The 17,697-nt window shown below is 58.3% G+C and overlaps 1 protein-coding gene across 1 annotated transcript in view; it reads right to left on the bottom strand.

Moving 5' to 3' along the window:
- Positions 1-17,697, bottom strand: part of prpf19 (pre-mRNA processing factor 19) — a 31,757-nt gene that overhangs the window by 13,329 nt on the left and 731 nt on the right. The window contains 5 exon segments of the mRNA XM_087981616.1: positions 3,076-3,231; positions 4,512-4,621; positions 10,555-10,630; positions 11,782-11,856; positions 13,877-13,956. Of these exon segments, the coding sequence (XP_087837742.1) occupies positions 3,076-3,231; positions 4,512-4,621; positions 10,555-10,630; positions 11,782-11,856; positions 13,877-13,956 (497 nt within the window).

Raw genomic sequence — 17,697 nt, 5'->3', positions numbered from 1 at the left:
GGCGCTCCCTCAGCACTGACCCTCCGACAGTGCGGCACTCCCTCAGCACTGACCCTCCGACAGTGCGGCTCTCCCTCAGCACTGACCCTCCGACAGTGCGGCCCTCCCTCAGCCCTGACCCTCCGACAGTGCGGCCCTCCCTCAGCACTGACCCTCCGACAGTGCGGCCCTCCCTCAGCACTGACCCTGCGACAATGCGGCCCTCCCTCAGCACTGACCCTCCGACAGTGCGGCACTCCCCCAGCACTGACCCTCCGACAGTGCGGCACTCCCTCAGCACTGACCCTCCGACAGTGCGGCCCTCCCTCAGCACTGACCCTCCGACAGTGCGGCACTCCCTCATCACTGACCCTCCGACAGTGCGGCACTCCCTCAGCACTGACCCTCCGACAGTGCGGCCCTCCCTCAGCACTGACCCTCCGACAGTGCGGCGCTCCCTCAGCACTGACCCTCCAACAGTGCGGCCCTCCCTCAGCACTGACCCTCCCACAGTGCGGCCCTCCCTCAGCACTGACCCTCGGACAGTGCGGCCCTCCCTCAGCACTGACCCTCCGACAGTGCAGCCCTCCCTCAGCACTGACCCTCCAACAGTGCGGCCCTCCCTCAGCACTGACCCTCCGACAGTGCGGCCCTCCCTCAGCACTGACTCTCCGACAGTGCGGCCCTCCCTCAGCACTGACCCTCCAACAGTGCGGCCCTCCCTCAGCACTGACCCCCCACAGTGCCCACTCCCTCAGCACTGACCCTGCGACAATGCGGCGCTCGCTCAGCACTGACACTCCGACAGTGCGGCACTCCCTCAGCACTGACCCTCCGACAGTGCGGCCCTCCCTCAGCACTGACCCTCCGACAGTGCGGCCCTCCCTCAGCACTGACCCTCCGACAGTGCGGCCCTCCCTCAGCACTGACCTTCCGACAGTGCGGCCCTCCCTCAGCACTGACCCTCCGACTGTGCGGCCCTCCCTCAGCACTGACCCTCCGACAGTGCGGCACTCCCTCAGCACTGACCCTCCGACAGTGCAGCACTCCCTCAGTACTGACCCTCCGACAGTGCGGCCCTCCCTCAGCACTGACCCTCCGACAGTGCGGTGCTCCCTCAGCACTGACCCTCCGACAGTGCGGCCCTCCCTCAGCACTGACCCTCCGACAGTGCGGTGCTACCTCAGCACTGACCCTCGGACAGTGCGACGCTCCCTCAGCACTGACCCTCCGACAGTGCGGCACTCCCTCAGCACTGACCCTCCGACAGTGCAGCACTCCCTCAGTACTGACCCTCCGACAGTGCGGCCCTCCCTCAGCACTGACCCTCCCACAGTGCGGCCCTCCCTCAGCACTGACCCTCCGACAGTGCGGCCCTCCCTCAGCACTGACCCTCCGACAGTGCGGCGCTCCCTCAGCACTAACCCTCCGACAGTGCGGCCCTCCCTCAGCCCTGACCCTCCGACAGTGCGGCCTTCCCTCAGCCCTGACCCTCCGACAGTGCGGCCCTCCCTCAGCACTGACCCACCGACAGTGCAGCCCTCCTTCAGCACTGACCCTCCGACAGTGCGGTGCTCCCTCAGCACTGACCCTCCGACAGTGCGGCACTAACTTAGTACTGACGCTCTGTCAGTGTGGCCCTCCCTCAGCACTGACCCTCCGACAGTGCGGCCCTCCCTCAGCACTGACCCTCCGACAGTGCGGCCCTCCCTCAGCACTGACCCTCCGACAGTGCGGCCCTCCCTCAGCACTGACCCACCGACAGTGCGGCACTCCCTCAGCACTGACCCTCCGACAGTGCGGCACTAACTTAGTACTGACGCTCTGTCAGGGTGGCCCTCCCTCAGCACTGACCCTCCGACAGTGCGGCACTAACTTAGTACTGACGCTCTGTCAGTGCGGCCCTTCCTCTGCACTGACCCTCCGACAGTGCGGCGCTCCCTCAGTACTGAACCTCCAACATTGCGGCCCTCCCTCAGCACTGACCCTCCGACAGTGCGGCCCTCCCTCAGCACTGACCCTCCGACAGTGCGGCCCTCCCTCAGCACTGACCCTCCGACAGTGAGGCCTTCCCTCAGCACTGACCCTCCGACAGTGCGGCGCTCCCTCAGCACTGACCCTCCGACAGTGCGGCGCTCCCTCAGCACTGACCCTCCGACAGTGCGGCCCTCCCTCAGCACTGCTGTGGTCTACAGTTGCACAGGTCGTCTAGTGTGTGAGCGTGACTAGAGACTCACACAGAGACATGACACACACACACAGACAGAGACACACACAGAGACTCATGCACATACACAGACGCACACAGCCATAAAATCATAAGATGACAGACACAGAGTTAGGCCATTCGATCCTGGCTGCTAGATTTCCCAACCCCTTCCTTCTGCTCTCTCTGTGTTACCCTCGGCCCCCTTTACCAACCAGGAAACTGAGCTCCCTCTGTCTAAAAGACTCTCAACTTCACAGCCTTCCTCAGCCACGGAGTCCCACAGCCCCCCCCACCCCCCTCACCCTCTGGCTGAAGTCAGTCCTCCCCATCTCGGTCCCTTCACCCTGAGGCTGTGCCCTGGGCTCCCAGTCTCTCCTAATCGTGGGAACACCGTCTCCACATCCGCTCTGTCCCGGGACTTTCTCGGTTTCAATCAGATCCCCACCGTCTCGTTCTGAACTCCATCGGCTACAGGTCCAGAGTCTCCAAATGGCAAGCCCCTCACCCCCCCCGGGATCGGTCTTGTCAATCCCCTCCAAAGCCAGTAAATCGTTCCCTCGATACAGAGCTCAAAACTGCTCGCCGTTTTCCAAACGTGAGCCGAGCAGATCCTTATGCAGCCTCGGCAGTACATCCCTGCTCTTGTACCCGCGCCCTCTCGAGATGCCTTCCCAACTGAACCTGCGCGTTCACCCGAAGAGAATTCTAACCCCCGGCCGCTTCGGGTTTCTGAAGCCTTCCCCCGTTTTGAGAATGCTCTGTGCCTCTGCTCTTCCCACCAGCGTGCGTGACCTCACGCTCCCCACCGCACTGCGCTGCGTCTGCCGCTCACTCTCCTCAACGCTACCCTTGGTGTCTCGGGGGGGGCAAAGCCACACAGCGCTCACCTGATCATCGGACGCGCTCAGCAGGTAATCGCCGGTGGCGTGGAGACTCAGGCCGGTCACTGAGCCCTCATGAGCCCTGACCACCTGCACGCAGGACACACTGGAGACCGACCAGATGCGGATCGTCGTGTCGGGGGAGGCTGAGAAGACAATGTTCTGTTCGGGGGCGGGACAGAGAGAGAGACGGGAGGGGGAGGGGGGGGGTGGCGGGGAGTAGCGAGATGGGGGGGGGGAAGGGAGGAGACAGAGAGACACAGAGACAGAGAGAGACACACAGAGAGAGAGAGAGAAAGAGACAGAGAGTGTGGGGGGAGAGAGAGAGAGAGGGGGAGACAGGGGGGAGAGAGAGAGAGAAAGAGACAGAGAGTGTGGGGGGAGAGAGAGAGAGGGGGAGACAGGGGGGGAGAGAGAGAGAGAGAGAGAGAAAGAGACAGAGAGTGTGGGGGGAGAGAGAGAGAGGGAGGGGGAGACGGGGGGGGGAGAGAGAGAGAGAGAGAGAGCGAGACAGAGATAGTGGGGGGGGGAGAGACGGGGGAGTGGAGAGGGGGAGAGAGAGAGAGACGAGGGGGCGAAGAGAGAGAGAGGGGATGGAGAGAGCGACAGAGAGAGAGAAAGAGAGACAGTGATAGAGAGAGACACAGAGACAGAGAGAGAGAGAGAGAGACAGAGAGAATTGCAATTAAAGTCATTGAGTCATAGAGATGTACAGCACAGAAACAGACCCTTCAGCCCGACCCGTCCATGCCGACCCAGATCTCCCAACCCAATCTAGTCCCACCTGCCAGCACCCGGCCCATATCCCCCCAAACCCTTCCTATTCATATATCCATCCAAATGCCTCTTAAATGCTGTCATTGTACCAGCCCCCACCACATCCTCTGGCAGCTCATTCCACACACGTACCACCCTCTGGGTGAAAACGTTGCCCCTTAGGTCTCTTTTATATCTTTCCCCTCTCACCCTAAGCCTATGCCCCTCTAGTTCTGGACTCCCCCACCCCAGGGAAAAGACTTTGTCTATTTACCCTATCCATGTCCCTCATGATTTTATAAACCTCTATAAGGTCACCCCTCAGCCTCGGGTACACCTGATCAGGTCCTGGGGATTTATCCACCTTTACCTATTTCAAGACACCCAGCACTTCCTCCTCTGTGTATCGGGACATTTTGCAAGATGTCACCATCTATTTCCCTGCAGTCTATATCTTCCATATCCTTTTCCACAGTAAATACTGATGCAAAATACCCGTTTAGTATCCCCCCATTTTCTGTGGCTCCACACAAAGGCCGCCTTTGCTGATCTTTGAGGGGCCCGATTCTCTCCCGAGTTACCCTTTTGCCCTTGGTGTGTTTGTAAAAGCCCTTGTGACCCGTGGCCCCAATGAGAAGGAAGGCAGTGCCCGGGCAGAGCCCTGCGGCATGGCGGCTGCTGCTCACCTCGCTGGGATGGTAGACCACGTTCGTCACCTTCCTGCTGTGGCCTTTCAGTGTGGCCAGGATCTGCTCGGAGTTCTTGTCGAACACCACCACGTTCTTGTCGGCTCCGCCTGAGGGTCGGGGGGAGGAAAGGTTAAACAGGTGAGAATCGGGGGGGGGGGGGGGGGGGGAGGGTAAGAGCCCTTCTACACATGAACAGCACAGAGGGCAGAGGGGGAACGGAGGGGGGGGGGAGGGTCACGCTCCTGCGGAGTGGTCATCCACAACCAGCTTTCTTGGACACTTCATGTGGACGTACTGGTTACAAAGGCCCCGACAAGGTCTCCCCTTCCTCAGGCAGCCGAGGGAATTTGGCGAACACCCTCACCAACTTTTATAGGTGCGACATCGAGAGCATCCTGTCTGGATGTGTCACTACCTGGTTACGGTAACTGTACCATTGGGGACGGTTACAGAGAGTGGGGAACTCGGCCCGGACAGTCACAGAGGCCAACCTCCCATCGATAGAACCCATCTCCCAGGCCCACGGTCAGGGAAAGGCCCCCAGCATTCTCAAAGACCCACCCCACCCTGGCAATGTTTTTCTACAACCTCTACCATCAGGGGAGAAGGTACAGAGGCCTGGACACACACACCCAGCCGGTTTCAGAACAGTTTCTACCCTCCTGTTGTTAGAATACTGAATGGGCTCTTCACATTCGCCGGGCCCTGTGAGTGTGTTTTTGCTGCGGTTTCCCTATCAGTTACGGATCTACGCTCCTTAACTCGGCCGGGATTGCTCATAAGGCAAAGCTTTTCACTGTGTCTCGGGACACGGGACAATAAATTCAATTTGTTTCGATGTTTTTCGCTGGAGGTTACTGGGACCTCTCAGTCTCAGCCTCGCTCTGCATGCTGGATGGAATTGAAACCACAAAGTGACTCTAGTCTGGGAATCATTCACAAAACGGCTTCCAAAATATTTCCGTCTCTCCTTAAATAAGAGTTAAAAACCACACAACACCAGGTTAGACTCCAACAGGTTCAGGAGCAGCGCTCCGAAAGCTAGGGCTTCCCCACAAACCAGCGGTTACTATAACCTGGTGTTGTGTGATTTTTCACATTGTCCACCTCAGTCCAACTCCGGCCGCGCCACATACAGTCATAGAGATGTACAGCACGGAAACAGACCCTTCGGCCTAACCCGTCCATGCCGACACAGATATCCCAACCCGATCTAGTCCCACCTGCCAGCACCCGGCCCATATCCCTCCAAACCCTTAAATAAGGTGACCAACGCTGCAGGCAGCACTCCAGATGCAGTCCTGCCAGTGCCCTGTGTAACTGAAACATCCCTGTACACTGTGGGACAATTTAGCACGGCCAATCCACCCTAACCTACACATCCCTAAACACTATAGGACATTTTGGCATGGCCAATCCCCCCTAACCGACACATCCCTGAACAGTATGGGGCAATTTAGCACGGCCAATCCACCCGAACCTTCACATCCCTGAACACCATGGGACAATTTAGCACGGCCAATCCCCCCTAACCGACACATCCCTGAACAGTATGGGGCAATTTAGCACGGCCAATCCACCCTAACCTACACATCCCTGAACACCATGGGACAATTTAGCACGGCCAATCCCCCCTAACCGACACATCCCTGAACACTATGGGACAATTTAGCACGGCCAATCCACCCTAACCTGCACATCCCTGAACACTATGGGACAATTTAGCACGGCCAATCCACCCTAACCTACACATCCCTGAGCACTATGGGACAATTTAGCACGGCCAATCCACCCTAACCTGCACATCCCTGAACACTATGGGACAATTTAGCACGGCCAATCCACCCTAACCTGCACATCCCTGAACACTATGGGACAATTTAGCACGGCCAATCCACCCTAACCTACACATCCCTGAACACGATGGGACAATTTAGCACGGCGAATCCACCCGAACCTACACATCCCTGAACACTATGGGACAATTTAGCACGGCCAATCCACCCTAACCTGCACATCCCTGAACACTGTGGGACAATTTAGCACGGCCAATCACCCCTAACCTGCACATCCCTGAACACTATGAGACAATTTAGCACGGCCAACCCCCCTAACCGACACATCACTGAACACTATGAGACAATTTAGCACGGCCAATCCACCCTAACCTACACGTCCCTGAACACTATGAGACAATTTAGCACGGCCAATCCACCCTAACCTACACATCCCTGAACACTATGGGACAATTTAGCATGGCCAATCCACCCTAACCTTCACATCCCTGAACACTGTGGGACAATTTAGCATGGCCAATCCACCCTAACCTACACATCCCTGAGCACTATAGGAGAATTTAGCACGGCCAATCCACCCTAAACTACACATCCCTGAGCACTATGGGAGAATTTAGTATGGCCAATCCACCCTAACCTCCACATCCCTGAGCAGTATGGGACAATTTAGCACGGCCAATCCACCCTAACCTACACATCCCTGAACACTATAGGACAATTTAGCATGGCCAATCCACCCTAACCTACACATCCCTGAACACTATGGGACAATTTAGCACGGCCAATCCACCCTAACCTACACATCCCTGAACACTATGGAACAATTTAGCACGGCCAATCCACCCTAACTTACACATCCCTGAACACTATGGGACAATTTAGCATGGCCAACCCACCCTAACCTACACATCCCTGAACACTATGGGACAATTTAGCATGGCCAACCCACCCTAACCTACACATCCCTGAACACTATGGGACAATTTAGCACGGCCAATCCACTCTAACCTACACATCCCTGAACACTATGGGACAATTTAGCATGGCCAATCCACCCTCACCTACACATCCCTGAACACTATGGGACAATTTAGCACGGTCAATCCACCCTTACCTACACATCCCTGAACACTATGGGACAATTTAGCACGGTCAATCCACCCTTACCTACACATCCCTGAACACTATGGGACAATTTAGCTCGGCCAATCCACCCTAACCTACACATCCCTGAACACTATGGGACAATTTAGCACGGCCAATCCACCCTAACCTACACATCCCTGAACACTATGGAACAATTTAGCACGGCCAATCCACCCTAACTTACACATCCCTGAACACTATGGGACAATTTAGCACGGCCAATCAACCCTAACCTACACATCCCTGAACACTATGGGACAATTTAGCACGGCCAATCAACCCTAACCTACACATCCCTGAACACTATGGAACAATTTAGCATGGCCAATCCACCCTCACCTACACATCCCTGAACACTATGGAACAATTTAGCACGGCCAATCCACCCTAACTTACACATCCCTGAACACTATGGGACAATTTAGCACGGCCAATCAACCCTAACCTACACATCCCTGAACACTATGGAACAATTTAGCATGGCCAATCCACCCTCACCTACACATCCCTGAACACTATGGGACAATTTAGCACGGCCAATCAACCCTAACCTACACATCCCTGAACACTATGGGACAATATAGCACGGCCAATCCACCCTAAACTACACATCCCTGAACACTGTGGGACAATTTAGCACGGCCAATCCACCCTAACCTGCACATCCCTGAACACTATGGGACAATTTAGCACGGCCAATCCACCCTAACCTACACATCCCTGAACACTATGGGACAATTTAGCACGGCCAATCCACCCTGACCTGCACATCCCTGAACACTGTGGGACAATTTAGCACGGCCAGTCCACCCTAACCTACACATCCCTGAACACTATGGGACAATTTTGCACGGCCAATCCACCCTAACCTACACATCCCTGAACACTGTGGGACAATTTAGCACACCCAATCCACCCTGACCTGCACATCCTTAAACACTGTGGGACAATTTAGCACGGCCAATCCACCCTAACCTACACATCCCTGAACACTATGGGACAATTTAGCACGGCCAATCCACCCTGACCTGCACATCCTTAAACACTATGGGACAATTTAGCACGGCCAATCCACCCTAACCTACACATCCCTGAACACTATGGGACAATTTAGCACGGCCAATCCACCCTAACCTACACATCCCTGAACACTATGGGACAATTTAGCACGGCCAATCCACCCTAACCTTCACATCCCTGAACACTATGGGACAATTTAGCACGGCCAATCCACCCTAACCTACACATCCCTGAACACTATGGGACAATTTAGCACGGCCAATCCACCCTAACCTTCACATCCCTGAACACTATGGGACAATTTAGCACGGCCAATCCACCCTAACCTTCACATCCCTGAACACTATAGGACAGTTTAGCACGGCCAATCCCTAGCACGGCCAATCCACCCTAACCTACACATCCCTGAACACTATGGGACAATTTAGCACGGCCAATCCACCCTAACCTACACATCCCTGAACACTATGGGACAATTTAGCACGGCCAATCCACCCTAACCTACACATCCCTGAACACTATGGGACAATTTAGCACGGCCAATCCCTAGCACGGCCAATCCACCCTAACCTACACATCCCTGAACACTATGGGACAATTTAGCACGGCCAATCCACCCTAACCTACACATCCCTGAACACTATGGGACAATTTAGCACGGCCAATCCACCCTAACCTACACATCCCTGAACACTATGGGACAATTTAGCACGGCCAATCCCTAGCACGGCCAATCCACCCTAACCTACACATCCCTGAACACTATGGGACAATTTAGCACGGCCAATCCACCCTAACCTACACATCCCTGAACACTATGGGACAATTCAGCGCGGCCAATCCACCCTAACCTGCACATCCCTGAACACTATGGGACAATTTAGCACGGCCAATCCACCCTAACCTACACATCCCTGAACATTATGGGACAATTTAGCACGGCCAATCCCCCCTAACCTACACATCCCTGAACACTATGGGACAATTTAGCACGGCCAATCCACCCTAACCTACACATCCCTGAACACTATGGGACAATTTAGCACGGCCAATCCACCCTAACCTACACATCCCTGAACACTATGGGACAATTCAGCGCGGCCAATCCACCCTAACCTACACATCCCTGAACACTATGGGACAATGTAGCACGGTCAATCCACCCTAACCTGCACATCCCTGAACACTATGGGACAATTTAGCACGGTTAATCTACCCTAACCTACACATCCCTGAACACTATGGGACAATTTAGCACGGCCAATCCACCCTAACCTGCACATCCCTGAACACTATGGGACAATTTAGCACGGCCAATCCACCCTAACCTACACATCCCTGAACACTATGGGACAATTTAGCACGGCCAATCCACCCTAACCTACACATCCCTGAACACTATGGGGCAATTTAGCACGGCCAATCCACCCTAACGTACACATCCCTGAACACTATGGGACAATTTAGCACGGCCAATCCACCCTAACCTACACATCCCTGAACACTATGGGACAATTTAGCACGGCCAATCCACCCTAACGTACACATCCCTGAACACTATGGGACAATTCAGCGCGGCCAATCCACCCTAACCTACACATCCCTGAACACTATGGGACAATTCAGCGCGGCCAATCCACCCTAACCTGGACTGTGGGAGGAAACCGGAGCACCCGGAGGAAGCCCACGCAGACACGGGGAGAATGTGCAAACTCCCACGCGGACAGTCACCCCCCGAGGCTGGGATCGAACCTGGGAACCTAAGACAAAGTGCCTTTCGAATTCACGCTTTCGCGCCCAAATGGGCAGTTTGACATTTGCCCACGGAGTTACCAGATCTGTGCCCACTCGCCTAACTTTGGAGATTGGCTGTGCCCGCTTCGTGAGTGTGAACGCCCAGGCCGTGCCAGTGCCACACGGCGCCCTGTTACTGGGTATCCACGGCCCACTCTTCCAGGAACGCGATGACGGGGAAGCCCGCAGAGTGGGAGGCACACCGAGCTGCCAAGCCATGCCGACCGTGGCGGGGTCGGAGGTGAGAGAGAGAGACTGTCGTACCACCCACCAGCTGTGCCTACCTGTGAGCACTTTGGCAGTGTCCGAGGGGCAAAGGTCGAGGGCCAGGATTCCGGGGACGCTGGCGCTGTGCAGACCCTGGAAACGAGAGCGGGAGACAGAGGGCCCGGTGAGAGGCAGCGCTGCTTTACACAGGGAACACAATCTTGGTCACACACGCACAACCGCTTGCACCACCCCCCGACCTTGCGACCCGAGGGTCACATCACTCCACGTCAGCCAAGCCCACCACGCAGAACCATTGTCGTTGTCCCACTCACCGCTCTCAGTGTCCAAACCCTTGTGACTCCAGTCTGAAAGCACTCGACCACACAGCTCCCGCAGTCTCCGTCCTCCCTCCTGATCTCTGCAACCCCCTCCCTATCTCTGTAACCCCCTACACCCCCGACCTATCTCTGTAACCCCCTCCAGCCCCTACACCCCCTCCCTATCTCTGTAACCTCCTCCAGCCCCTACACCCCCTCCCTATCTCTGTAACCCCCCTCCAGCCCCTACACCCCCTCCCTATCTCTGTAACCCCCCTCCAGCCCCTACACCCCCTCCCTATCTCTGTAACCCCTCCAGCCCCTACACCCCCTCCCTATCTCTGTAACCCCCTCCAGCCCCTCCACCCGCTCCCTATCTCTGTAACCCCCCTCCAGCCCCTACACCCCCTCCCTATCTCTGTAAACCCCTCCAGACCCTACACCCCCTCCCTATCTCTGTAACCCCTCTCCAGCCCCTACACCCCCTCCCTATCTCTGTAACCCCCTCCAGCCCCTACACCCCCTCCCTATCTCTGTAACCCCTCTCCAGCCCCTACACCCCCTCCCTATCTCTGTAACCCCCTCCAGCCCCTACACCCCCTCCCTATCTCTGTAATTCACTCCAGCCCCTCCCTATTAGCGTGAAGTCCTTCCAGCCCCTGAGATGCCTGTGTCCCTCCAGTTTGGTGTCTGGATCCTGCTGTGATTTGCATCTCGCTCTGTCACTGTGAGGGGACCTCGGCTCACCAACCTGCGCGCCTCCGTTTCTGCGATTCTGTCCAGCGTCTGTAAACCCTCCTCGAAATATCTCTTCTTTCACCGAGGGATTGCTCACCCCACCCCCCCCCCCCCCTCTCGCGGCTGCTTACCCGGCTCGGGGGTGAACCGGTTTGATCGGGGAGCCCCGGGGTGCTTTACGGCCGGGCCAGGCGCTACGGAAATGCAACGTGGCGGTACCGGTGAGGTGGAGGGGGTGGGACTTACCACGTGGGAGGCCACCTGACGGTACTTGCTGAGATCTTCGCCTCTCACCAGCTCCTCAGGGACGGTCTTGCCTCTCTGGAAGAGACAGCCAAGCAACGTCAGGGGGGATGCAGCGACTCTGCATTTATAAAGCAGCCTATTCGCACCCCCCACCCCATCGACCTTCCCAGCCATCGTGTCCAACAACATAATCGGCTCCAATCAGCTGCCCCCCCCATTATATAATGGACTGCTCTGTGCCCCCCCCCCCACCACCAATTATAAAATGGAGTGTTCAATTCAATCCTGGGGTGTGGGCGTTGCTACCTGGGCCCAGTATTTACTTCCCCGTCCCTAGTTGCCCCCCCCAAGAAGGTGGGGTGGGGAGGGTGAGCGGCCATCTTGACCCGCTGCAGTCCATGTGCTGTTGGTAGACCCACAATGCCCCTGAGGGAGGGAATTCCGGGATTCTGACCCTGAAGGGAACGGCGATATATTTCCGAGTCGGGATGGGGGTGTCTCGGAGGGGAACTTGCAGGGAGGGGGGATGGTGTTCCCATGTACCTGCTGCCCCCCCCCCCTTGTCCTTCTGGTTGGGAGTGGGGGCCGTGGGGTTTGGGGGAAGGTGCTGCCTGAGGGTCTTTGGTGAGTTTCTGCAGTGCCCCTTGTAGATGGCCCACCCTGCTGCTACTGAGCGTCGGTGGGGGGGGGGGGGGGGGGGGGGGAGTCAGGAGGGGAGTTACTCGCTGCAGGATTCCCAGCCTCTGACCCTGCTCTTGTAGCCGCTGGGTTTATGTGGAGAGTCCAACAGAGTTTCAGGTTAATGGTAACCCCCAGGATGTGGAGAGTGTGGGGGGTGGGGGGATCCAGTGATGGTAACAGCACTGAATGTCAAGGGGAGGTGGTTAAATGGTCATTGAGCAGAGATGGTCATAGCTGGGTGTTTGTGTGGTGTGAATGTTCCTTCCCCCCCCCAAAGCCTGGATATTGCTGGGCTTGGACACGGACTGCTTCCGGACCCGAGGGATGGTGAATGGGGCTGAACACTGTACAATCATCGCAAACATCCCCAATTCGGGCCTGACGACAGAGGGAGGGTCATCGAGGGAGCAGCTGAAGGTGGTTGGGTCTAGGACCCCAACCCCCTCCCCGGGCTGAGGAACTTCCGCAGCTGAGATATCTGACCGTCCAACAACCCCGACCGTCTTCCTGTGCGCCAGGCGTGTGACCCTAACCAGGGGAGATACCCATCGATGCCGGTTTTGCCAGGGCTCCCTGACGCCACACTCGGTGCAGGAGGCAGCCTTGAAGTCGCGGGCCTTCCCTCTCCCCTGTCTGTGTCTGAACCAAGGCCGGAATGGAAGGGGGGGGGGGGGGGGGGGGGGAACACCTGGGCATCACGAAGCGGGTTATTGCTGAGCTGGTGCTGATCGAGAGCAGTGTCGATGATACCCTTCTGTCACATTACTGATGCTCGAGAGGAGACTGGCGATACAGCGGTGTCGTGGGTTGGATTCACCCGGCCTTTTTATGTACGGGGACGTGCCTGGGCATGGTCGGGGGGGGGGGGGGGAGATGCCAGGGTTGGAGCTGTGCTGGTGAGGGGAGCAGGAATGTTGTCTGGGCCCTGTATTCTCTGCCGTGTCCAGCATCTCCAGCCGTTGCTTGATATCACAGAGACCGGTCTCTGGGAAACTGAGGGGCACAGCAGGAGGTCAAAATGGATCATTCACTCAGCACTTCCGGCTGAAGATTGCTGCGCGTGCAGCATCACCCCCCCCCCCCCCCCGTCCCCCCCCACCCTCCGACGTTACAAAACGGACAGCTCAGTGTCCCCCCGCCCCCCACCTTTTGCAAACACTGGGTTCTGCTGCGTTGACGCCTGATTCTCCCCGGAGTTTCCCTCAGCCTTCAGAGATCCGGGGGGGGGGGTCCCCGCTCTAGTCCCTGAATCGAGGAGCTCTCCCTTGACCCCAGGCCCCGCGTTGTGTCCCGACAGGAGGTAGCGCGGAAGGTGGGGGTGACACACACTTCCCTGGGGCCACAGACCCCGGGCGCACCGAGGGGGCTGTCCAGGGAAAGGGGGGGCAGGGGGGGGTCCCGGTATTCCACCTACCTTCTTACGCTCCGTAGTCAGCACCGTGGCCTTGTCTTGGAGCTGCCACAACGGAAAGAACAAATCAGCACGGATATCGTCTTTAACACCCCCCCAACCCCCTCCCCATCAACCCCCCACACCCCCTCCCCATCTCTGTAACCCCCCACACCCCCTCCCCATCTCTGTAACCCCCCACACCCCCTCCCCATCTCTGTAACCCCCCCCACCCCCTCCCCATCTCAGTAACCCCCCACACCCCTCCCCATCTCAGTAACACCGCACACCCCCTCCCCATCTCTGTAACCCCCACACCCCCTCCCCATCTCTGTAACCCCCCACACCCCCTCCCCATCTCAGTAACCCCCCACACCCCCTCCCCATCTCTGTAACCCCCCACACCCCCTCCCCATCTCTGTAACCCCCCACACCCCCTCCCCATCTCAGTACCCCCCCACACCCCCTCCCCATCTCAGTAACCCCCCCCACCTCCTCCCCATCTCTGTAACCCCCCACACCCCCCTCCCATCTCAGTAACCCCTCTCCAGCCCCTACACCCCCTCCCTATCTCTGTAACCCCCCACACCCCCTCCCTATCTCTGTAACCCCTCTCCAGCCCCGACACCCCTTCCCCATCTCTGTAAACCCCACACCCCCTCCCTATCTCTGTAACCCCCTCCAGCCCCGACACCCCCTCCCTATCTCTGTAACCCCCTCCAGCCCCGACACCCCTCCCTATCTCTGTAACCCCCTCCAGCCCCTACACCCCCTCCCTATCTCTGTAACCCCCTTCAGCCCCTACACCCCCTCCCTATCTCTGTAACCTCCTACAGCCCCCACACCCCCTCCCCATCTCAGTAACCCCCCCACCCCCTCCCCATCTCTGTAACCCCCCACACCCCCTCCCCATCTCAGTAACCCCTCTCCAGCCCCTACACCCCCTCCCTATCTCTGTAACCCCCACACCCCCTCCCTATCTCTGTAACCCCTCTCCAGCCCCGACACCCCTTCCCCATCTCTGTAAACCCCACACCCCCTCCCTATCTCTGTAACCCCCCCACACCCCCTCCCCATCGCTGTAACCCCTCCAGCCTGTACACCCCCTCCCTATCTCTGTAACCCCCTCCAGCCCCTACACTCCCTCCCCATCTCTGTAACCCCCTCCAGCCCTACACCCCTCCCTATCTCTGTAACCCCCTCCAGCCCCTACACCCCCCTCCCTATATCTGCAGCCCCCTCCAGCCCATACACCCCCCCATATCTTGTAACCACTTCCAACCCCTACAGCCCCTCCCTATCTCTGTAAACCGCCTCCAGTCCCTACACCCCCTCCCTATCTCTGTAACCCCCTCCAGCCCCTACACCCCCTCCCTAACTCTGTAACCCCCTCCAGCCCTACACCCCCTCCCTATCTCTGTAACCCCTCCAGCCCCTACACCCCCTCCCTATCTCTGTAACCTCCTACAGCCCCCCCACCCCCTCCCCATCTCTGTAACCCCCACACCCCCTCCCCATCTCAGTAACACCCCACACCCCCTCCCTATCTCTGTAACCCCCCACACCCCCTCCCCATCTCTGTAACCCCCCACACCCCCTCCCCATCTCAGTAACACCCCCACACCCCCTCCCCATCTCTGTAACCCCCACACCCCCTCCCCATCTCAGTAACCCCCCACACCCCCTCCCCATCTCTGTAACCCCCCACACCCCCTCCCCATCTCAGTAACACCCCACACCCCCTCCCCTTCTCTGTAACCCCCCACACCCCCTCTCCATCTCTGTAACCCCCCACACCCCCTCCCCATCTCAGTAACCCCTCTCCAGCCCCTACACCCCCTCCCTATCTCTGTAACCCCTCTCCAGCCCCGACACCCCTTCCCCATCTCTGTAAACCCCACACCCCCCCCCTATCTCTGTAACCCCCCCACACCCTCTCCCCATCTCTGTAACCCCCTCCAGCCCCTACACCCCCTCCCTATCTCTGTAACCCCCTCCAGCCCCTACACCCCCTCCCTATCTCTGTAACCTCCTACAGCCCCCACACCCCCTCCCCATCTCTGTAACCCCCCCACCCCCTCCCCATCTCTGTAACCCCCCACACCCCCTCCCCATCTCAGTAACACCCCACACCCCCTCCCCATCTCTGTAACCCCCCACACCCCCTCCCCATCTCTGTAACCCCCCACACCCCCTCCCCATCTCAGTAACACATCACACCCCCTCCCCATCTCTGTAACCCCCCACACCCCCTCCCCATCTCAGTAACCCCCCACACCCCCTCCCCATCTCTGTAACCCCCCACACCCCCTCCCCATCTCAGTAACACCCCATACCCCCTCCCCATCTCAGTAACACCCCACACCCCCTCCCCATCTCTGTAACCCCCCACACCCCCTCTCCATCTCTGTAACCCCCCACACCACCTCCCCATCTCAGTAACCCCTCTCCAGCCCCTACACCCCCTCCCTATCTCTGTAACCCCCCACACCCCCTCCCTATCTCTGTAACCCCTCTCCAGCCCCGACACCCCTTCCCCATCTCTGTAAACCCCACACCCCCTCCCTATCTCTGTAACCCCCCCACACCCTCTCCCCATCTCTGTAACCCCCTCCATTCCCTACACCCCCTCCCTATCTCTGTAACCCCCTCCAGCCCCTACACTCCCTCCCCATCTCTGTAACCCCCTCCAGCCCCTACACCCCCTCCCTATCTCTGTAACCCCCTCCAGCCCCTACACCCCCTCCCTATCTCTGTAACCTCCTACAGCCCCCACACCCCCTCCCCATCTCAGTAACCCCCCCACCCCCTCCCCATCTCTGTAACCCCCCACACCCCCTCCCCATCTCAGTAACACCCCACACCCCCTCCTATCTCTGTAACCCCCACACCCCCTCCCCATCTCTGTAACCCCCCACACCCCCTCCCCATCTCAGTAACACCCCACACCCCCTCCCCATCTCTGTAACCCCCCACACCCCTCCCCATCTCAGTAACCCCCCACACCCCTCCCCATCTCTGTAACCCCCCACACCCCTCCCCATCTCAGTAACACCCCATACCCCCTCCCCATCTCAGTAACCCCCCACACCCCCTCCCCATCTCTGTAACCCCCCACACCCCCTCTCCATCTCTGTAACCCCCCACACCCCTCCCCATCTCAGTAACCCTTCCCATCTCAGTAACCCCTCTCCAGCCCCTACACCCCCTCCCTATCTCTGTAACCCCCCACACCCCCTCCCTATCTCTGTAACCCCTCTCCAGCCCCGACACCCCTTCCCATCTCTGTAAACCCCACACCCCCTCCCTATCTCTGTAACCCCCCCACACCCTCTTCCTATCTCTGTAACCCCCTCCAGCCTGTACACCCCCTCCCTATCTCTGTAACCCCCTCCAGCCCCTACACTCCCTCCCCATCTCTGTAACCCCCTCCAGCCCCTACACCCCCTCCCTATCTCTGTAACTCCCTCCAGCCCCTACACCCCCCTCCTATATCTGCAGCCCCCCTCCAGCCCATACACCCCCCCATATCTTGTAACCCCTTCCAACCCCTACAGCCCCTCCCTATCTCTGTAAACCACCTCCAGTCCCTACACCCCCTCCCTATCTCTGTAACCCCCTCCAGCCCCGACACCCCCTCCCTATCTCTGTAACCCCCTCCAGCCCGACACCCCCTCCCTATCTCTGTAACCCCCTCCAGCCCCTACACCCCCTCCCTATCTCTGTAACCCCCTCCAGCCCCTACACCCCCTCCCTATCTCTGTAACCTCCTACAGCCCCCACACCCCCTCCCCATCTCAGTAACCCCCCACCCCCTCCCCATCTCTGTAACCCCCACACCCCCT

This window comes from Chiloscyllium plagiosum, unplaced genomic scaffold (assembly GCF_037043375.1).
Source record: "Chiloscyllium plagiosum isolate Xiang-an unplaced genomic scaffold, Cpla_swu_hap1 HiC_scaffold_40, whole genome shotgun sequence".
NCBI lineage: Eukaryota > Metazoa > Chordata > Chondrichthyes > Orectolobiformes > Hemiscylliidae > Chiloscyllium > Chiloscyllium plagiosum.
This window is presented reverse-complemented; position numbering and strand designations above follow the sequence as displayed.